The sequence below is a fragment of the Carcharodon carcharias genome, chromosome 6 (assembly GCF_017639515.1).
Source record: "Carcharodon carcharias isolate sCarCar2 chromosome 6, sCarCar2.pri, whole genome shotgun sequence".
Classification (NCBI taxonomy): domain Eukaryota; kingdom Metazoa; phylum Chordata; class Chondrichthyes; order Lamniformes; family Lamnidae; genus Carcharodon; species Carcharodon carcharias.
The window spans coordinates 89,188,874-89,211,707 of record NC_054472.1 but is presented as its reverse complement, the minus strand read 5'-3'; the positions used below and the strand labels follow the sequence as shown (position 1 = coordinate 89,211,707).

The window sequence follows — 22,834 nt, the reverse complement described above, 5'->3', positions numbered from 1 at the left end:
ACGCTAAAGTCCATGTGCTGTAGCTATACCCACAGTGCTGTTTAGGAGGGAGTTCCAGTTTTTGACCCAGCAACAGTGAAGGAACAGCAATATATTTCCAAGTCAAGATGCTGAGTGTCTTGGAGAGGATCTACCAGGTGGTGGTGTTCCCAGGTGTCTGCTACCCTTGTCCTTCTACATGGTGGTGGTTGTGGGATTGGTAGGTGCTATTTAAGGAGCCATGATGAGTTCCTGCAGTGCATCTTGTAGATGATACACACTGTTCATCAGTGGTAGAGGGAGTGAATGTTTTACCATGGGGTGCCAATCAAGCAGGCTGCTTTGTCTTAAACGGTGTCAAGCTTGAGTTCTGTTCAAGCTGCACTCATCCAGGCGAGAGAAGAGTACTCCATCACACTCCTGACATGCCTTGTAGGTAGTGGACAGACTTTGGGAGTCAGGAGTTACTTGCCGCAGGATTCCTAGCCTCTGACCTGCTCTTGTAGCCACAGTATTTATATGGCTAGTCCAGTTCAGTTTCTGGCCAATGGTAACCCCCAGGACGTTGATAGTGGGGGAATTCAGCAATGGTAATGCCATTGAATGTCAAGGGATGATGGTTAGATTCTCTCTTGTTGGAGATGGTCATTCCCTGGTACTTGTGTAGCACGAATGTTAGCTGCCACTTGTCAGCCCAAGCCTCGATATTGTCCAGGTCTTGCTACATTTGGTTATGGACTGCTTCAGTATTTGAGAAATTGTTAATGGTGCCGGAACATTGCAATCACTTCTGACCTTATGATGGGAGGAAGGTAATTGATGAAGCAGCTGAAGATGGTTGGACCTAGGACACTTATCAACCCTGTGCTTGCTGACCTACAATGGCCCCCAATCAAGCAATACCTTGCTTTTAAAATGGTCATTGTTTTCAATCCCGCCATGGATTCACCCCTCCATATCATTGTAATCTCCTCTAGCACCCCCAACCCTCTTGGATAGAGTCACTTGGTAGTACAGAGCTCGAGTATTGCTGAGAAAAAAATATGCTGTTGAAGCTTTTTGTCTTGCACTCATCAGGACAGATGCAAGTGTGCCAAATTTCAAAGGGAACAACAATTTATACTACATGAGAAAAGGGGTGCTGACTGTTTAGCAAGTTGGCTCTGATTGCTCAAGACATTGCCACAACAAAAGCACCAGGGAGCCATTGTCCCTCATGCCTTTATTTATTTAAAAAAGGTGTCAAGTAAGCACTCAATGACAAAAATCAAAGCTGACATCCTCAGTGCAATATTGAGTGTGCTGCACTATTGGAAGTGTCACCTTTCGAATGAGACGATAAATCGAGGCCCCATCTGCCTGCTCTGGTAGATGTAAAAGATCCCATGGCACTATAATCAAAGAACAGCAGTGGAGTTATCCTGAGTAATATGGCCAATATTTATTTCTCAATCAAGACCACAAAAAGAGATTATCTGGTCATTACCACATGCTGTTTATGGAAGGTTTATGTGCACATATTGGATGCCACATTTCTCACCTTACAACAGTGACTACACTTCAAAAAGTACTTCATTGGCTGTAAAGTGGTTTGAGACATCCAGTGGTCAGGAAAGGTGCAATATGAATGGAAGTCTTTCTTGCTTTGCAATTAAATCTGCCTCAGGCAGTGCATTCCAAATCCTAACCAATTGCATAAAATTTTTCCTCTTGCTGCCGTTGATTCTTCCGTCAATCAGCTTAAATCGATGCCCTCTGATTCTCGATCCTCCTGCCAATGGAAACAATTTCTTCCTATCTACTCTGTCTAGGTCCCTCATGATTTTGAAAACCTCTATCAAGTCTCCCCTCAGCCTTTCCTTCTCTCAGGAAAACAACTACAGCTTCTCTAATCAATCCAAATAACTGAAGCCCCTCATCCCTGAAGCCACTCTAATAAACCTTTTCTGCACCCTAATGCCTTCAGCTCCTTTCCCAGGCACGCTGCCTAAAATCTTACGCAGTACTCAGTTGAGGCCAAACCAATGTTTAATAAATGTTCATCATAACTTCCTTGCATTTGTACTCCATGCCTTTTTTATAAGTCCAGAATCCCATGTGCACTTTTAACCACTTTCTCAACCTGCCCAGACCACCGTCAACGATTTGTGCATATGTACCTGAAGCCGCTTTACATTGATTCATTTATTTCATTGCTGAAAAAAAGAGACATGTCAAAGCTTTTCACCTTGCCCTCATCAGGACTCTTTGCAAGACTACCAATATAAAGGGGAAAACAACAATTTATACTGTAGGAGAAGAGTGTGTTGGTTGTCAAGTAGACTCTGACTCTGAGTTGGTAAATGGACTCGGGGCAATGCCTTGATCAATCAGGGTCAAGCTGCCTGGTTTAAATTTCAAAACAATGCTTGGCAGTTAATTGTCAGTCACCACCACTGGTGCATTCTTCATGTCCAACACCTCTACCAGGGCCCACTTCCCAACCAATCAGCACTCTCTTCTCATACAGTATAAATTGTTTTCTCTTTATACTGGTATTCTCTCAAAAAGTGTCCTGATGAGCGCAAGAAGAAAATCTTCAACATCTCTTTTCAGCAACCCTCAGGACCATTGATTTTATATTGCCTCTCCTCGTTCTTCATACCAAAATGTATCACTTCACATTTCTCAGCATTAAACTTCATCTGCCATGCATCCCCCAGCCTATGTCCTCGAAGTCCATTGCTATCCTCCTCATAATTCACAATACTTCCAAGTTTTGTCTCATCTGCAAATTTTGAAAATGTGCCCTGTACACCAAGGTCATTAATAAAGCTCAAGAAAAGCAATGGTCCTAGTGCCAATCCCTAGGGATACCCACTGTATGCCTTCCTCCACTTGTCACTTGTTCCTTGTCGCTTAACCAACTTCACTTCCATGCTGCCACTATTCCTTTTATTCCATGGAATTCAACTTTGCTGTCAAACATGTTATGTGGCACTTTATGAAACATCTTTTGGAAGTCCATATGACCACATCAAGCGCATTATCCTCATCAACCCTCTGTGACCTCATCAAAAAGCTCAAAGTTGGTTAAACATGATATTTCCTGAACAAATCTGTGTCAACTTTCCTCAATTAATCCATGCTTGCCCAAGTGACTGTTAACTTTGTCCCAGATTACCATTTCTAAGAGCTTTCCCACCACCATGTTTAAACTAAATGGCCCTTGTTGCTGGATTTATCTTTATATACTTTGCGAACAAAGGTGTAACATTGATAAATCTTCAGTCCTCTGACACCATCCCCGTATCCAAGGAGGATTGGAAGACTATGGCCGGTGCCTCTGCCATTTCCTTCCTTACTTCCCTCAGCATCCCTGGATGCACCTCATCCAGTCCTGGTGACTTATTAACTATAAGTATAGCCAGCTTCGTCAGTTTTTAGCTCAACTCTTATCTCAACTACTTCCTCTTTCACTGATTTTGGCAGCACCTGCTTCCTTGGTAAAAATCAGATGCCTCCATGTTTATATCGCCTTTTTTGTCTGTAAATCGTCCCACCCTTATACTACTTTTAAATATTTATGTGCCTACAGAAGACTTTTAGATTTCGTTTTATATTAGCTGCCAGTCTCATATTGTCTCTTTACTTCTCAATACTTTTTTCACTTCCCCCCTTAACATCCTATATTCAACCTGGTTCTTACATGTATTATCTACTTGACATCTATCACATGCACCCTTTCTCTGGTTCGTCTTACTCTATCTTTTCTGATATTTAGGGAACTCTGGCTTTGGTTGCCCTACTCCCTTTGTGGGAATATTTCGTGGCTGTATCCAAACCATCTCCTCCTCAAAGGCAGCACATTGTTCCATTACAGTCCTGCCTGTTCAATCTTTGATTGCAATTTACCTGAGACAGATCTGTTCTCATCTGAAATTGACCCTCCACCAATTCAGTATTTTTACTCCAGTTTGCTCCTTGTCCATTTCCCATAGCTACATGTTATTATGATCACTATTCTCTAAATGTTCCCCCTACTGTCACTTGAGCCACTTAACTCACTGCATTTCCCAGAACCAAATCAAGCCATGCCTCCTTCCTCGTTGGGCTGGACATACTGCTCAAGGGAAAATTCCCCCTTAAGTGCCCGACAGCAGATAATTAGATTGGTCTGTTTTATCACTGCGCACACTTGGCGAACTTCAATTCATCCACGATTTGGAATTCCGTAGACGCTGCTTTCACCTTCCTTTACGACCACAGCTGTAAAATATCAGGTGCCTGTAATACAAGTTGCGCCAAGGTTGGGCACGGGAGGCAACATCAGCAGGGAATTGTGAAATAGAGGCAGGACAAGGGTGGGATATTGGGATACAAGATGGGTGGGGTGGGGTGAGACAGAGACTGGCAGAGGAAACACAAGGTGAGGGGGGGGGAAGACAGAGGCAGGACTAGAGGGAGTGGGAAGCACAAAAAAGGGAAGGATGAGACAGGGCAGAATTAGGAGGAGGTGAAAGACTGTTCTGGGGCAAGAGTTAAAAGACTGTCCTGGGGTTGAGGCCACGCTGTTAGGGGCATCTTGAAGAGACTGTCCTGGGGCTGGACGGGCCATGTTAGAGGGCTCTGCATGGCACACGTCTTAGTCCTGGTCTTGGGCAAGGGGAAGCCTCTCTCTGCACTAACAGTCATGCACAGTATGGTTTGCAGGGCATGGTCAGTCACCCAAGCAATTTAGGCCTGAGGGTTTGAGTCATGGTACTGAGAGGCAGAGGGCACAGTAACATTCAGGAGAGACACGTAGATCCTGCAGGTCGGTGGCTCCCATGGGGAGGTATTCAGTCTCACACTTGAGCTGAGGAGTCCCGAAAAGTAAGTGATCGTGTGGCCTCAAGGAGGAGAGGGGTCAGGTTGACAAACAGCATGGGAACAACAACATTAAAGAGGTTGGTGTTGGGGGGGGGGGGGGGGGGGGGGCGCCTGGTATGGGGAGAACTGAAATATCTACATAAACAATGATGGGGTCAAGGGTAACAGGTGAGGAAGGGTATTTAGGACACAGCGAGTATAGAGAAGGATGGAAGGAATTTGGTGAGTGATAGAGGGAGGTCAAAAGCTGGTCTCAAGGACAAAGTCAACAGCACTATTTTCGCATTCACCTAAGAATGACGCAGTTTTAAAAATAAGCCAGAGAAAAACAAGTTTGGGGAGGGGCCTCTGGGTATGTGGGAGGAATTCAGCCAAACATTTTTTGGTCGATTGAAGGGGCACCCTATAAATTTCCTGCTCAAACTATGGAGAGCACAGCTCAGCTGAGTGCTGGATTTGAGGGTCTAATGCACAATGAATGAGCTTGGCTCCTTTACTAATGTTGCACATTTAAGGCAAGAATCCATTAAGTGTAGTTGCTGCGGTATATATGGCCTTAAGTGGCATCTGATCCTTACAGAGCCATGAGAGAATGGATGTAGGGTCAAATAATCAAGGGCCACAGCTGCTGTGCAGGAGCAGCATGGACCCTACAAGTCTCATTGTTCCCAGTGTACTGGTCATGGCATTCAAGGCACCATGCTTGTTGTCATGACATAAGTGCAAGGATTCGGCATCGATAGTTATCGTAAAGGCCACTTAAGTGCAGTCACCAGAAGCCTGACTGTGGGTTATACAACATGTCATTTAACCATAACTAAGACTCTTGTTGTGAATTTGCAGTCGCATCTGAGGGGAATGCTCAGCCATCTGTCATCCTCCAGGATGATTTCATCATGCAAGGAGTCACCTTGGTATGCCATGCACAGACTGATGGCAAGTCAAGGGCGAGAGATTGGATATGCAGACTTGTACATGGAGGGAGACCATTCAAGGGAGCTACTATTGATTGTTCATTTGTATCTGTTTAAAGATGCATGGAGGAGTGGAGAATGCAGGCTGCAAGCAACACTGCCTTGTTGATAGCTATGATTAGAATGAGGAGAAGGGGGGCCCACTGTCGATTGGTACAGCTCAGGGAAGACCATCATCCTGAGGATCAAGAGCCAGCGAGGCCCAGGAAGTTCCAGATACTGAAGAGGAGGGCCAAATCTATGAAGATGTTTGGCGCAACCAAGAGTCTACCAAGAGAATAATACAGAAGGCAAGAGTTCATACATGGAGATGAGCGTACGACAGTGCTACAGGCACCTTCGCTTGTCTGGGGATGTGGTAGCTCACATTTACCACAGTCTTGGTGAGAAACTCACGCCATACGGGCTTGAGAGGGCATCCAAAGCCGGTTGCTCTGAAGGTTACCGCCACATTGAACCTTTTTAGCAAGTGGATCCTTCCAGGGTTTCACTGGGGATCTTTGTGGAATTTTACAGTCAGAGGCACGCAAATGCTTAAGAAAGGTGACAGATGCCCCTTTCAGTAAAGCTCACCAGTGCCTGCAGAGCCACATGGATGAAACAAATCAGACAGCCAGAGCTGTGAGATTTGCTGTGATCCCCAGTTCACACAAGTGCAGGGTGCCATCAACTGCATACAGGTGGCATTTAGAGTTCCCTGGCAGCAGCCTGAGAGATTCATTAACAGGAAAGGATTTCATTCACTGAATATTCAGCTAATTTGTGATCACAGAAAGCAGATCCAGTATGTTTGTGCTAGGTACCCTGGGACCTCTCACGACTCTCACATTTTGAGTCACTCCCAGGTGCCAGAAATATCTGAGGGACCTCAACGCTTAGCGGGATGGTTCCTCAGTGATGAGAGGTACCCCTCTGCCACCACCCCCACCCCCACAACCATGCTCCCAAGAAAGCATGGCTCATGCTGCCCATTCATTAGCCACAGAGTGCAACTAAGGAGAGATCCAATGCTGCACATTCCGCCACAAGGTCCTAAGTAGAGAAAACTATTGGCCTCTTAAAGATGCATTTCTCATGTTTGGACAGGTCAGGCAGAGCTCTGCAATGCTCACCACAGAGGGTGTCACACATCATCATCCCTGCACAACCTAGCGCTGCAAAGGTGGGGGAGGGGTGGGGAGGATGTGTTGCCAGAGGGAGACATTGAGGAGCTGGATGTCCCCTTGGGCGAGGAGGATTTGGAAGGAGATGACTCTCAGGAGGGCAAGGATTCAGATGAGCCACATGAGGATGGCATTGCATGGGCATGACGTAGCAGATGTGTCTGTGACAAACTCATTGCTACAGGATTTCAACAGGAATAAGGTGAAGGCAAGTTTTCGCAATCTAAGTTCTCTTCAGGCTTCAATGCAGGGAACGCAACAAAACCTTCATTCTCAGTGTCATCATATCAGGTAAGGTCATCAATCTCACCATGAAAATGGAAGCAGTATAAGTCGCCTTCAACATTTATGATGGGATCATCCTTAGAAGTCACAGTAGCCTTGGGAACATGTGGCCACTGTGGAATGTGGTTAGCACACCACTAGTGCACCTCCTGAGGCAACTACACATAGTGCAGTCCTTACAACCATGGCATCAAGGAGTCAGTGGGCATGGCAGCCTTCAAGAAGCTGAAATGCCATTGCACACATGGAAGTACTCTTGCCAGTATGACAGCAGCTTAGCAAGGCAGCAGAAACAAGAAAACCATCAGTCAATGTTTAGCACTTGGCCATCTCAAGAGGGAGCAACATCTGGACAGCAACATCTCTCCAAACACCAGCTCTCATGGTTGAATAATGCAGAGGCACCATCTTGCTACTGAGCCTCAATAAGCTTTCAAACATCAGGATGCAGTGACCTGTCACTCTACAGTATCCACTCCAAGCTCCTGGTTATGTTTGCATTCTCCTCACACAGAGTGGCTCAGCAGGACCTCTGATTATTTACAAATACTTATGACCCTGTATTTGTCTGAAGCTTGCAAGTCTACATCCTGCATTGCCTTGGGAATTGGAAGAATCATGGCCTAGTCAGTATTGACACAGCAATCAATGACAACTTATTCCCTTCAAAGATTCTCCTGAGGACTCAGGGGATGTGCCCAAGCATCGCTTTCACAGCATTACAGTCTTCGACATTGTCCCTCTCACAAAGGTCAATCCTTTCTATCTACTCTAAGTTAATGAGTGTACAGTCATGAATTCCGTATAGAGTTGCGTACTGTACCTTTACAGAAGGATTCTGTAAAGCATCACTAGTCAGCCATTCAGGAGCAAATTAAGATTTTCATAGGTAAGTAGACAGCTTCATCAGGATGAGCACACATCTCTGACATCACATATTCATTTCCCTCTTGCAGACATTTCTAATGTCACCAAGTAGAACCAACTTCCATTGTTCATGCATTGGGAGAGTGGGAACTCAGAAGTGAATAACATTCAATATTAAAAGCAGAGACAAAAACATGCTGCAGGGCGGCATGAAAGCCCAGACTGTTCAATGATGAAAGCTAACTTTTTCAAAAACTCACCATCATAAAATAAATGCCATCGCAAAGTACACTTGGGAGAAAAGATTCCAACACTAAACACCACAAATACTTGTTACACCCATAAACTAGAGGCTTCAGTGTGATAGCATCAGGATAATCAATGACTTTGATGAACAATTCTCCTAAGGCCAAATAATGTCTTCCTGAGATCCAAAGGTCACAGGTGTATTGTCCAGCCATCATTCTCACATATGAAGTGCCTTTGTTAATGTCGCAGATATGAAGCTAAAGGCTCAGTGATGACACTGAGCGAGAGCTAATGCAACCGAGGATCTAGATGGGAGCTCATTGGGGGCGGGGGAGAGGCAGGTACATTTTTGACCCTCAAATGAACATGGGACCTAGCAGCACATCAATTAGCCATTGAATACCCAAGACTTGGAGTGGGATAAAGGCAAAATATATTTACAATAGTGAAGGGTATATATAAGTGAACAAACGCCCGTGCCACCACTGTGCATTCAAAATTTCTTAAAATTTTCGTACTGTACCACTACATTTGGCGCAGCCCCAATATCCGCAGCAGAGATGGGAGGCAGCCCTGTTGTCTCAGATGACTTCAGCAGGCATCCTCTGGTGGCACAAGGTCTGTACAGCCCCGGCCTGCTAAGGGTCTCTCGATCTGGGGCAGGTGCACCCTCCTCAGCTTGGCTTGCTGGAATTGATGGGGTCACTGGCAGAGGGAATTTAGAGCAGCAGGACACCCTTGGAGTGTCCTGGGTGGATACCCCTGGGGTGTCTGGCTAGCACTCCTCCTACCTTTGGGTGTCCTAGGGTCCCTCCTTGATTCCTTGAGAAAGGGCCCCTGGGGGGAGGTTGAGGCGCCCAATCCCCCTCTCGCCTAGCCACTGCTGGAATGCCCCCATGGCTAGAGCAACGGCATGCAGGTCCGAGTGCAAATCCAGCAGAAACTGCTGGATTTGGGCCTCCAAGGCGGCCACAACCCTGCCCATGGAAACTTTGATCCGCTTATTTGATGGCACCATGGCATCAGACAGGATGTGGCTGGACTTTTCCATCTTTTGTTCCAGTCTGATTACAGCCTCTGACAACACTGCCTGGTGCTCCCATGCCTGTTTCTGCATCTCCAGCATTTCTCTCAGAGCCAATTCCAGAGGCTTGTCATCAGACTCTGACTCAGCAGGGGCCTGGTCTCCAGCAGTCTGAGTATCAGAGATCTTAGGTGCATAGCTAGCAGTGACAGCCATGACTGTGAGTTGATCACCAGATAGCAAACTCAAACCAAACCTAGAATTAGGTCCCTCTGAGGTGCATGTATCTGTGCTGGTAGAGGGTGCACGTGAACGCAATGACAGATCTTCATCAGATGGATGTTCAGCATCCTCACCTGAGCTGTTCTGGGGGTTGGGGCTGACGTCCTTGCTAGAGGTCGTCCTTCACCCTTTTTTTGCTAGAATAGATAATTAGGGATTGACTAGGCAGGGTCCAACATTATAGGTCATTCTCAGTCATTGTCTGCATGTATACTGGATGCACCCTCACTGGCTTGTTGGGGGAGGCCAATCTTGCCTTTTGCACAGGAATGATCCCTATCCTCTCCAGCCAGCTCTGTGGCCTGTTTCTAGTGGGGTGAGAGTGTCCTCAATTTGGGGGTCTCCCCTCCAGTCTTCGCTCTCTCCCTTTTGTTGAGAGTGATTTTATGTTGTCCTGCATAAAGACAGATGTATTAACTGTGAGCACTATGGATGAATGAGCAGGTCAGAAGCATGTGTGCCTGTTGTGTCAGCTGACCCTCCCAGTAAGGGATTAAGACAAAGTTTGTGCAAGAACTTACATGAGATGGTGAGTTTAAAGTGGTTGGCAAACATTCAGTGCTGATGTCCCATATGCTGGTTGTGTGTGACATCCTTGTGGACTCTGATCCTTAGACTACCTGATGGCCTTATAAATGTGAGAGTTTGGAGTGAGTAGGAGTTTCACTTACTGATGCAGAGTACATCAGATCATTCATTCTTTTCCTGCACTGCAGAGGAGTCCTTTGTTTCCCCACAGGCACTGATCTCCCCGGGCTAGCATGGTCAGGTAGGGGGACATCCTGCTTGCATCTCAAGGCAAGCAGTACTCCTGCCTTTCCTGGACAGTCTGCAAGAGAATCCCAAGGGAGGCCTTGCTGAACCATGGAAGTGGAGGGCTTGGTTCTTTTAGGCACCATGGAGAACCTGAACAACACAACCCACCTGACCTTCACAGAGTGAATGTCTGCACCAGGACTTCAGCTCATTGAGGTAATGGCGGTGCAGATGAATCCTGGCCTGCCATGCCATGAGATTCAACAAACTCCTTGTTGATACATAATTAATGAGCTGAAAAGCAGATGATCATCCAGGTTTATATGGCCTGGCACCCAGCAGGAATCACGCCAAATTTCCCACCTGCCACTGCACTTAGTCTCCAGAATGGAAAATTCTATCCTCTGTCTCTAATCAATAATGCCATCTCTTCTCTTTTATTTCCTTCTCTATCTTTCCTGAACACTTCACATCCAGGGATATTAAGCTAGGTTTTTTTGTGCCTGATCTGTTATTGCCACGTCATCAAATTCCCATGTGGCTGTTTTATTAATGATAAAGATATTGTTGCAGCACTCTTGCTACATTCTCAGACCCAAGTTAACTTAACCTCCAAACCTGCATTGTTCCCAGCATAGGCATAGCCATGACAAGAAATTTGATCAAAACAACGCATATCACATAATCAAAATATACATTGGCTTCATAAAATATAAGTCAATATGTACTAGACTTCAATTCAAAAAAAACTAATTTTGAAGAATTAGGCCACTTAGGCAGGAAAAAAACCAAACATCTTTACTGAATCACAGACCATGAATACCAAAGACATATCTTTATCGAGACAAAAAACTTCTAACTACATCAAGGCATAAAGATGTTATTTTAGTAATTTCTAAAATACAATTCTAAAATGTTAGTGAAGCCAGAGCATCACAATGAAAAGGTTAAAATAAGAAAAAAAGCACAGATGAAATAGCAAGTCTAAGATGAAAAAAGCTAAGCAATCAAAGGTTGAGTACACAGAATCCTTACAGCTCCTGCTCGTTTTCTTCTGACTTCATTCTCTGCTGACATTAGGAGGAGTTCAAGTTCTTTTATTCTTTGTTCTTTATCAGGATCATCATCAACATATGGTTGCTAAAATGAACATGTAACAAGAGAACAAAAAAGGAGAAGAACAAAATGGAGAGTGACAGGAAGAGAGAGACGAAGATATGAGGTTCACTCTTTCATTCAAGTGCATGAACTATTGCAAGGCAATCAATGATAACAGTTTTTAAATTCTGGTACTATGGGCAAATATGATCTTTTAACAGGATTAACCAATCAAATATCAAATGAAACTGGCAGCAAAATATTTTAGTGTGGACATTTGTTTCATTTATAGGACAGCCTCAGTGCCTCATTAGTGTAACTGGAATCACAGCTTTGAAGCAGAATGCAAATTATTTCTGATCTTTAAAAGGAAACCAGAAGTTGTACTGATTGAAGCATAAGTTAAAGCAGAGTAAACTTAGTTTTGAAAAGCCATTTCTGAATTCAGACATATTATGAGGTAGCATGAATAACCAAATTATAACACGTTATAATTTAAATAGATAAAACACAATGCATTTTTATGTAACAAAAGGAACAGAAATATATTTTTTTCAAAAATGTCTAAGCTTAAACCTTACAATATGTTTTGACAATGGCTGGATATTGAAATAGGTGTAAAAACTTTAAAAACCAGACAGTTGCAAGTAGTATGCATTCTTGAACCTCATTAAAATCAAATTAAAGAAAAAAAGCCTGTTTCTTACTTGAGAAAAACCTGTTGAAGTATTTTCTGTGCAAGATTCTTCTGTACCCAAGTACTGATGTCTTAAGGCCTTAAAAAAGACATACGCTATATCTCAAATTCAAGGCTTTTCAAGATTCAATATCAAAACCAACATAAGATCATGCTATTTTATTTGAATTCATGAATTACTCAATTTTAAAAAGTGCAAGTCATTTACTTGCGTGGGCACAGGAATGAAAAACTGGTTCTGGAATTGCACTGTGTTCAGAGGTGTCCGTGGTGGTACTTTCTGTTGCTGTATGCTTGGGAGTAAATCACATTTGGAAGCCTCCTGCAGATATCCTTCCTGCTCAACTTTCCTTCTCATTGTGGAATTCCAGTGGTTCTTGATTGAATTATCTGTTCTGTATGGATTTAGTATATATAGTTGTATAAAAACTAGACGAAGTTCTGTATATTACTGCTACAGAAAACAAAGATGAACTTGTGACAGTAAATATAACGCTTGGTGAACAAAAAAAAATATATTGAACTTTAGGTGAAAGAATTTCGAGCATTCACACTAAATGACTGTCCAAAAGGTGTATAATCACTTTAAACAGAGGAATTCTTCAAAAACAGTTAAATTTCAACCATTTAAAAAAATATATACTCATATTGGTGGGACACAATCATTATAGGAAGGCAAGGAGAGTGCAGGAAAGCATGGTAGCATGTGGAAAACCCAGAAAAGCCAGCCACCTGGAGGCTATGCTGATCTTAACAGCAGGGTCTCACGTAAATATGCTGCAGTCTCTGACAGCTTGGCGGATTGGTGGGAATGCAAACAATCAACAGGTTTTAGTTAGTTCGAGGGAGGGAGGAGATAAGAAGGGAAGCCGATAGATCAGGACCACAATCAGGAGGCTAAGAGAGTAGCAGGGGAGGCCTAATGCTTCCTTGAGGACAGGAGGAGTTCTGTGTCTTCTGGCCTACAAGAAAACCTGAAAAATATTTAAACTTACCTTCTGGCCCCTGGTAAGTTTTTTTGATAAAGGAAAAGGCACTCTTCAGGCCTCCGGTTATTTTTCCAGATGACATTATCAGACCCCATTGACATATTTAAAAAAGAACGTGACTTCCTTCCTGCAAGTGTATTCCTCAAAAGGGCAGGTTATTATTGGCACAGGGTAGGTGTGAAGCTGGATTGTTTGGGGTGAGTGACTCTCATTTGGTTAACTGCTCCCCTTTCCTGTATCTACCAAATGGGGGAAGTTAAAATCAGAGCCAACAGGATTACTAAAGCCCATTTCATTATATGTGCCAATTTAAGAATGTTAGATTGCCTACCATAGGCATGGTCCTTATGTGCACATTGAACTGATCATATTTGTTCTATTTATTCATGGGATGTAGACATCAACAAGGTGAGCATTCTTTGCCCATCCCAACTGCCCTTGATCAGGTGGTGGTGAGTTGCTTTCTTGAGCCGCTGCAGTCCATGTGGTTTAGGTACATGAGCAGTTAGAAAGGGAGTTCCAGGTTTTTGACCCAGAAACAGGGAAGGAACAGTGACACCTTTCCAAATCAGGATGGTATGTGACTTGGAGGAGAAATTGCAAGAGGAAGTGTTTCCATGCACCTGCTACCCTTGTCCTCCTAGGTGGTAGAGGTTGTGGGTATGGAAGGTGCCAATAAAAGAGCATTGGCAAGTTGATGCAGTGCATCTTGGAGACCGTACATCCTGCTGCTATTGTGCACCAGCTATGGAGTTTGAGAGTGTTTAAAAAGGTGATGTATGAGGTGCCAGTCAAGCAGACTGCTTTGTCTTGGATGATGTTGACATTCTTGAGTGTCGTTGGAACCTCACTCATTCAGGTTAAGTGGACAGTATTCCATCATATTCCTGACCTGTACTGTGTAGATGGTGAACAGGCTTTAGAGAATCAGGAGATGAGTTCCTCACTGCAGATTTCCAGAAGTTTCCAAATTTCTGACCAGTCAGAAGCCACAGCATTTATGTGGCTTGTCCAGTTCAGTTTCTGATCAATGGCCACACCCAGATATTGATAGTGGGGGATTCAGAGATGGGAATGCTGTTGAATGTCAAGGGGAGATGGTCAGATTCTCTCGTAGAAATGGTCACTCCCTGACATTTGTGCAGCATGGATTTTACTTGCCAAGCTTGAATGTTGACCAGGTCTTGCTGCATGTAAGCACTGAGTGTTTCACTCTAAGGAGTTGTGAATGGAACTGATCACTGTTCAGTCATCAGTGATCATTCCCACTTCCGACCTTGTGATGGAAGGAAGGTCATTGATGAAGCAACTGAAAATGGAGAGGCTTAGGACATTGCTCTGAGGAACTCCTGCAGCTGAAAGAATTGGCCCTCAGCAACCACAACCAGCTTTCTTTGTGCTAGGTAAGACTCCAGTCAGTGAAGAATCTTCCCTTCCTCATTTCCACTGACTTCAGCTTTACTAGGTCTTCTTGATGCCACACTCAGTCAAAGTTACCAATCATTAATTAATCATCTTCAAAGGGAAAAAAAACTTGTCAATGGCGTTGTAAGAATTTCATCTCTTTCTTCTAGATGACTCTGCCAAATCAATTTTGTTTTATGATGGCCTCACTTGGTCACATCTAAACTTCTTGACTAGAGTCAGCATCAAGATTGCTGGTATGCAACACTAGAAATTATACACACATTAAATTCAAGAGCACCAAGATCATTGGAAAATGAAGAGAGATAGGGGCTAGAAGAGAAGTTTGAATATAAAGGTAAACTGCAGTTCAAGTAATAAACCCAGTGTTGCAGTAAGTAACCTAAAAGCAACTTGGTATCAAAAGGTCATTGACAGCATTATTATTCAAAAGCGAGATTATACTGAAGTAGCCACTTAAGTTTAAGGGTGACAGATTACTGGAACCCAAGTGTTACATTGGAACATCCTGAAGGAACAAAACAAAAACAGAATTACCTGGAAAAACTCAGCAGGTCTGGCAGCATCGGCGAAGAAGAAAAGAGTTGACGTTTTGAGTCCTCATGACCCTTCGACAGAACTAGGCGAATCCCAGGAAGGGGTGAAATATAAGCTGGTTTAAGGTGGTGGGGGGGTGGGGTTGGGTGGGGGGAGGGAAGTGGAGGGGGGTGGTGTGGTTGTAGGCAAAAGCAGTGATAGAAGCAGATCATCAAAAGATGTCACAGACAACAGAACAAAAGAACACATAGGTGCCGAAGTTGGTGATATTATCTAAACGAATGTGCTAATTAAGAATGGATGGTAGGGCTCAAGGTATAGCTCTCGTGTGGGTGGGGGGAGCATAAAAGATTTAAAAATATTTTAAAATAATGGAAATAGGTGAGAAAAAGAAAAATCTATATAAATTATTGGAAAAAAAACAAAAGGAAGGGGGAAGAAACAGAAAGGGGGTGGGGATGGAGGGCGAAAATGGCAGAGGATGATGCCACTACCAACTCCAGCATGATGCCACTACCAAACACATCTCCCCTTCACCCCTACTGTCGGCATTCCGTAGGGATCGTTCCCTCTGGGACACCCTGGTCCACTCCTCCATCACCCCTACTCCCCAACCCCCACCTATGGCACCACCCCATGCCCACGCAAAAGATGTAACACCTGCCCCTTCACTTCCACTCTCCTCACCGTCCAAGGGCCCAAACACTCCTTTCAAGTGAAGCAACACTTCACTTGCATTTCCCCCAACTTAGTCTACTGCATTTGTTGCTCCCAATGCGGTCTCCTCTACATTGGAGAGACCAAACGTAAACTGGGCGACTGCTTTGCAGAACACCTGAGGTCTGTCCGCAAGAATGACCCAAACCTCCCTGTCACTTGCTATTTCAACACTCCACCCTGCTCTCTTGCCCACATGTCTGTCCTTGGCTTGCTGCATTGTTCCAGTGAAGCCCAACGCAAACTGTAGGAACAACACCTCATCTTCCGACTAGGCACTTTACAGCCTTCCAGACTGAATATTGAATTCAACAACTTTAGGTCTTGACCTCCCCCCTCCATCCCCACCCCCTTTCTGTTTCTTCCCCTTTCCTTTTGTTTTTTTCCAATAAATTATATAGATTTTTCTTTTTCCCCATCTATTTCCATTATTTTAAAGTATTTTTAAATCTTTTATGCTCCCCCCACCCCCACTAGAGCTATACCTTGAGTGCCCTACCATCCATTCTTAATTAGCACATTCGTTTAGATATCACCAACTTCGACACCTATGTGTTCTTTTGTTCTGCTGTCTGTGACATCTTTTGATGATCTGCTTCTATCACTGCTTTTGCCTACAACCACACCACCCCCCTCCACTTCTCTCCCCCCAACCAACCCCACCCCCCCACCACCTTAAACCAGCTTATATTTCACCCGTTCCTGGGATTCGCCTAGTTCTGTCGAAGGGTCATGAGGACTCGAAACGTCAACTCTTTTCTTCTCCGCCGATGCTGCCAGACCTGCTGAGTTTTTCCAGGTAATTCTGTCTTTGTTTTGGATTTCCAGCATCCGCAGTTTTTTGTTTTCATCCTGAAGGAAGCTCGGGAAGAAGTCAACACTGACTTGAATTTCCCAAAAATCCACAGAAAACAAAAGTTGCACCAGCAGATTGGATCCCATCTTCAAAAAGAGGGAGTCAGGGATAAGGCATGAAATTACTGAGCAATTAGTTTTTACTTGTTGATAAACCACTGGAAACTATAATGCACAAAGAAATTATTAAACGCTTGAAGAAGCAAATGCTGATCAGGTCTAGTAAGCCAGGACGTGCTTACCCAACCTTATACAATTCTTGGAAGAAATAACAAAAAGAATGGGTAAAGGGGAAGTAGTGGATGAGATTTATATGGAAATTTGCTGATGACACTAAACTGGGGTTTGGCAAATTGTGAAAGCATGAAGAAAACATTGGCCAGCCGAATGGGCAGGCAAGTGTCAGATCCAATTCAGAACAGAAAAAAAGAGGTGGGATAATGCATCATGCAAGAAAGATTAGGGAAATAAACTTCCCTTGACTCCAGCTCTTTGATTTTTGTCTGTCAAACAACTTTAATCCACTGCCAATATGCTCGATTTTCTCTTTTAAAAAAACAAGCCATCAGAAAAAAAAGACACACGATCAACTGCCTTCTAAAGAAAAATCCAACCACTCCATTCAAGTATCAATTTGGTCAGTGTTCATAAAAATGTATATCAAGCTTTTGAAATCCTTTTGAACACAAATATATTTATCAGCTCATTTCCCAATGTTAGCTGCTTTTGTGGAAGCATATTTGACATAACCATCAGGTATGGATAAAATTTCCAAGTTCTCCTCTAAGTCAAACACCATTTTGGTTGAAAATATGTTGCCATTCCTTCATTGTTATTGGGCCAAAATCCTGAAACTCCCTGTCTAACAGCACCAAGGAAGTTCTTTTACCATGTGAACCACAGTGGTTCACCGCCACCTTCTCGAGGCAACTAGGGACAGAAAAGAAATGCTGGCCTTACTAGCACTGCCCCTCTTAATTGAATAAAAATAAGCCTCATTAAAATTACTGGGGGAAATGAGTATTCCCCTTCACAGCTTATGAATGCTGCATGCATCAGGGGATCAGTACAAAACCCTGTGAACTTCTACGAGTCACATGCTCCAACAGAGCTTTCAAAATTCCTATGCTATTAAGATTTTAGTCCTGATATCGTATTGTCACTTTTGCATGAGCTTAATCTTTCTTAAAAAGCACTAAGTGGTCTAGAACTCAGCACTCACTTGATGCAGCACTATTTGGAAAAGTCACTCGCAGATAACAAGGACAGATGCTATAGGAAACAGAGCTGTTACCAGATGTGGTCAAGGTGCCTGCGTAAACAGTACAAAAGGCACACTGCAAGGTCACTGCAGGAGAACATTTACCTGCATCAAAAATATTCTATTTTTGGAAGTATTTTGATCCTATCTGAATGCAAGAAATGGAAAAATATTCCATTATTTCATTTTTCAACATCATTCACATCATCCTCAGTCAAAAGAATAATAATTTCCTTTAATTTTCTTGGTCAAAATAGGGCATTTAAAAATTGTAGAAATAGATTTTAACATACCTTCCAGGAAGCAACTTTGCAATCTCAGCCCAGCGATTTCCCAGACGTTTATGTGCTTCATAAATGATCTTGTCTTCTTCTTCTGTCCAAGATGATTTTTTTACTTCAGGATTTAAATGATTGTGCCACCTTTCCCGGCACTGCTTTCCAATCCTGCCTTTTAGATACTTGGCAATCAGTGACCATCGTTTTGGACCATATTTCTGAACTAACTCAATTACCTATTGGCGGTGGGGAAAAGTAAAGCCAAAAGTTTGAACAGAAGTATCAGTTTCCATGCTTTAAACATTGAAATAAAATCATGGTCAAAATAGTTTTTGAAAAAATCAAAGCACTAACACCAAAAAGAAATCCTATGAAAGTCTGACAATCAGTCATCAAACTGAAACGTGAACTATTTATCTCATCATCTGACAGGCTGGGTATTTTCTGTTCTATAATAAAAATAAGAACATAAGAAATAGGAGCAGGATTAGACCATGCAGCCTCTCGAGCCTGCTCCGGCATTCAATGCCATCATGGCTGATCCTCATCCTCAACTCCACTTTCCCGCATGTTCCCACATACCCTTGATTCCCTGAGACCCCAAAAACCTGCCCATCTCAGCCTGAAATATATTCAGCGATGGAATATCCACAACCCTAGGGAGCGAATTCCAAAGATTCGAAGCCCCCGAGTGAAGAAATTTCTCATCTCAGTTCTAAATGATTAGTCCTTTATCCTGAGCTGTGCTCCCAAGTTCTAGATTCTCCAGTCATCAAGCCCCTTCAGAACATTGTATGTTTCAATGAGATCCCCGCTTAATCTGAAATTGAAGAAATCAAGAGTAATTTATCTAAGTTTGCTGACAATACAAAGCTAGGTGGGAATGTAAACTGTGAGGAGGAAGCAAAGAGGGTGCAAAGAGATGTAGACAGGTTAAGTGAGTAGGCAACAAGGTAGCAGATGGAGTATAATTTGGGGTAGTTCACTTAGAGGTTATTCATTTTGGGAATAAAATAGAAAAGCAAAATATATTATAAAAGGTGTCGAACTTGTAAATGTTGATGTTCACAGGGCTTGGATATACTTGTACCAAGAATGCAGAAAGTTAGTATGCAGGTACAGCAAGGAATTAGGAAGGCAAATGGCATGTTAATCCTTATTGCAAGGGGATTGGAGTACAAGATTAAAGATGTTTTGCTACAATTTTATAGGGTTTTGGTGATTCCAAACTTGGAATATTGTGCTCCATAGAGCACTGGCCCAATTTACAATCATCGGACTATCCTCATCCCAGGTATCAATCTAGTGAACCTTCGCTGTATCATCTCAAATGCAAGTATATCTTTCCTTAAATATGGAGACCAGAACAATGCACAATATTCCAAGTTCTACCCCATATTATACTCCATCTGCTACCTTGTTGCCTACTCACTTAACCTGTCTACACCTCTTTGCACCCTCTTTGTTTCCTCCTCATAGTTTACATTCCCACCTAGCTTTGTAGTCAGCAAATTTAGATAAATTACTCTTGATTTCTTCATCCAAGTCATTAATATAGATTGTAAATAGCGGAGGTCCTAGCACTGATCCTTGTGCCACTGCAATTGTCACAACCTGCCAACTTGAAAATGCCCTGTTTATCCCTACTGTTTGCTTCCTGTCCATTAACCAATCCTCTATCCATGCTAATATATTATTCCCAGCTCCATGAGCCCTTGTCTTGTACATTAACCCTTTATGCGGCCTCTCATCAAAAGCAGTTTGGAAATCCAAGTATACTATATCTAGTGGTTCTTTATCTGGACTACTAGTTACGTTCTCAAAAAAACTAATATTTGTCAAACATGATTTCCCTTTTGTAAAACCATGTTGTTTTTGGGAACCAAGAAATAGGAGTAGGCCATTCAGCCTCTTAAACCTGCACCGCCAGTCAATAAGATCAATGCTGATCTGATTGTGGCCTTAACTCAATTTCCTGCCTGTCACTAAGAATCCTTAACTCCCTTGTCATTCAAAAATCTGCTTAACTTAGCTTGAATATATTCAATGACCCAGCCTACTGTTCTCTGGAGTGAGGAATTGCAAAGGTTCACGGCCCTCAGAGGAGAAATTCCTCCTCATGCCTGTCTTAAATGGGGTACCCATTATTTTGAAAATGCACTCCTAAGTTCTAGATTCCCTCATGAGGGGAAACATCCTCTCAGCATCTACCTTGTCAAGCCCCCTCAGAATCTTCTGTTTCATTTAGGTCACCTCTCATTATCCAACCAAGTAAATCTTCTCTGAATTGCCTCCAATTGCAAGTATGTCCCTCCTTAAGACAGACTTAAAACTGTACTACAGTATTCTGGGTGTGGTCTCACCAATGCCTTATACAGTTGTAGAAAGACTTCCCTACTTATATACTCCAAACCCCTTGCAATAAAGGCCAACATTCCATTTGCCAGCTTAATTGCTTGCTGTACCTGCATGTTGACTTTTTATGATTCATGTACAAGGACACCCAGATCCCTCCATACAGCAGCATTCTGCAGTCTCTCTCCATTTAAGTGATACTTTGCATTTCTACTCTTCCTGCCAAAATGGACAACCTCACATTTACCCATGTTATAATCCATCTGCCAAATTTTGCCCACTCACTTAATATATCAATTTCCCTTTGCAGACTCTATATATTGTCCTCATAACCTGCCTTCCCACCTATCTTTGTATTGTCAGAAAATTTGGCTACAATACAGTCAATCCCTAATACGGATCATAAATAGTTGAGGCCCAAGTACTGATCCCTGTGGCACTTCACTAGTTAGTGTTTACCAACCTGAAAATGACTCATTTATCCCAACTTTCTGCTTCTTGGTATCCAGTCCTCTATCCATGCTAAAATATCACCTCAAACTAGTATTACCACACATTGAATCAACCTTTTAGAATGCCTTTTGGAAATGTAAATACACTACATCCACTGGTTCCCCTTCATCCACTTTGCTTGTTACATTCTCAAAGAAATGGGTCAAACACGATTTCCCTTTCAAAGAAAATGTTAGCACTGCCTGTTTGTATTATGATTTTCTAAATATCCTGCTACTAACTCTTTAATAACAGATTCCCAATGACAGACTTTAGGCTAACTGGCCTATAGTTTCCTGCTTTGTCTCCCTCCTTTCTTGAGCAGAGGTGTTATATTTGTAGTTTGCCAACCCATTGGGACTTCAAGAGTCCAGGGAATTTTGGAAGGTTATAACCAATGCATACACTATATCTGCAGCCACTTCTTTTTAGATCTGAGGGTGAAGGTCATCAGGTCGAGGGGACGTGTCAGCCTCAAGTCCTATTAGTATTTCCATTACATATCTCTAGTGATAGTGATTGTTATAAGGTCCCCTCTCCCTTTTGCCTCTTGATTTTCAACAGTGCTTGGGATACTTCTTGCGTCTTCTATTGTGAAGACATATTCAAAATACTTGTTCAAAGCCCCTGCCATTTCCTATTATTAATTCATCAGTCTCACCCTCTAAGGGACCAGTGCTCACTTTAGATACTCTTTTCCATTTTATAAACTTAAAGCTTTTACTGTCTGTTTTTGTATTTCTTGCTGGTTTTCACTTGTACTCCAATTAACTCCCTCTTATTTTTTTTTGTTATCCTTTGCTGGTTTCTAAAATTTCTGTAATCTTCCACCCTACAATTAATCTCCACAGCTTTGTATGCCTTTTCTTTCAATTTGACATTACCCTTGGTTAGCTATGAATGGTATATCCTTCTGGTAGAGTCTTTCTTCCTCAATGGAATGTGTTTGAGAGTTATGAAATATTTCCTTAAATGTCTGCCATTGCATCTCCACCAACTTACCTTTAACATATTTTCCCAGTACACTTTAGCCAACTCTGGCTTCATAAACTTGAATAGACAATTAAAAGGGTAAGACACCAGTTTTGGACCCATATTTCTCACTCTCAAACTGAACGTGAAATTCTATCATGTCATGATAACTCTTGCCTAGAGGATCCTGTCCTATTAAGTACTTAATTAATCCTGTCTCATTACACATTACTAGGTCTAAAATAGTCTATTCCCTGGTAGGTTCCAGAATGTACCATCTTTGTCTGAGCATACAATGATTTTATAAATGTATCATTAAGATTTCCTCAATAAATGGTTCCAGTACTTTTGTCAATGACTGATGTCAGGCTAATTGTCCTGCTGTTCCTCTTTTTCTCTCTCCCTCTTTTCTTGAATAAGTATTACATTTGTTAACTTCCAACCTGCTAGGACTGTTCTAGAATTTACGGAATTTTGGAAAATCATAACCAGTGCATCCACTATCTCTGCAGTTATCTATTTTCGAACCCCAGGATGTAGGTCAGGTGCTGGGGATTTTTCGGATTTTAGTCCCTTAAAATTCTCAAATACTTTCTCTCTGCTAATTTCCCAGTCCTATAAGCCCTTTAGTTACCCTCTACTTCTGGTATGTAATTTGTGCCTTCTGCTATGAAGACAGACACAAGGGGTCAGATTTTCACCTTGGAGGTGGGAATTGAGAGTCAGGT

General features: G+C 42.7%; 1 protein-coding gene across 3 annotated transcripts in view; it reads right to left on the bottom strand.

The window, feature by feature from the left end:
• Window positions 1-22,834, bottom strand: part of mybl1 (v-myb avian myeloblastosis viral oncogene homolog-like 1) — a 153,513-nt gene that overhangs the window by 70,033 nt on the left and 60,646 nt on the right. For 2 of the 3 annotated variants that reach the window (XM_041190120.1, XM_041190121.1), the window contains exons 5-8: window positions 18,303-18,523; window positions 12,434-12,620; window positions 12,236-12,304; window positions 11,466-11,570 (exon numbers count right to left, since the gene is read on the bottom strand). In XM_041190120.1, coding sequence (XP_041046054.1) covers window positions 11,466-11,570; window positions 12,236-12,304; window positions 12,434-12,620; window positions 18,303-18,523 — 582 coding nt within the window. The remainder of the gene's footprint in view (window positions 1-11,465; window positions 11,571-12,235; window positions 12,305-12,433; window positions 12,621-18,302; window positions 18,524-22,834) is intronic. The other variant, XM_041190122.1, reaches the window with a different exon arrangement.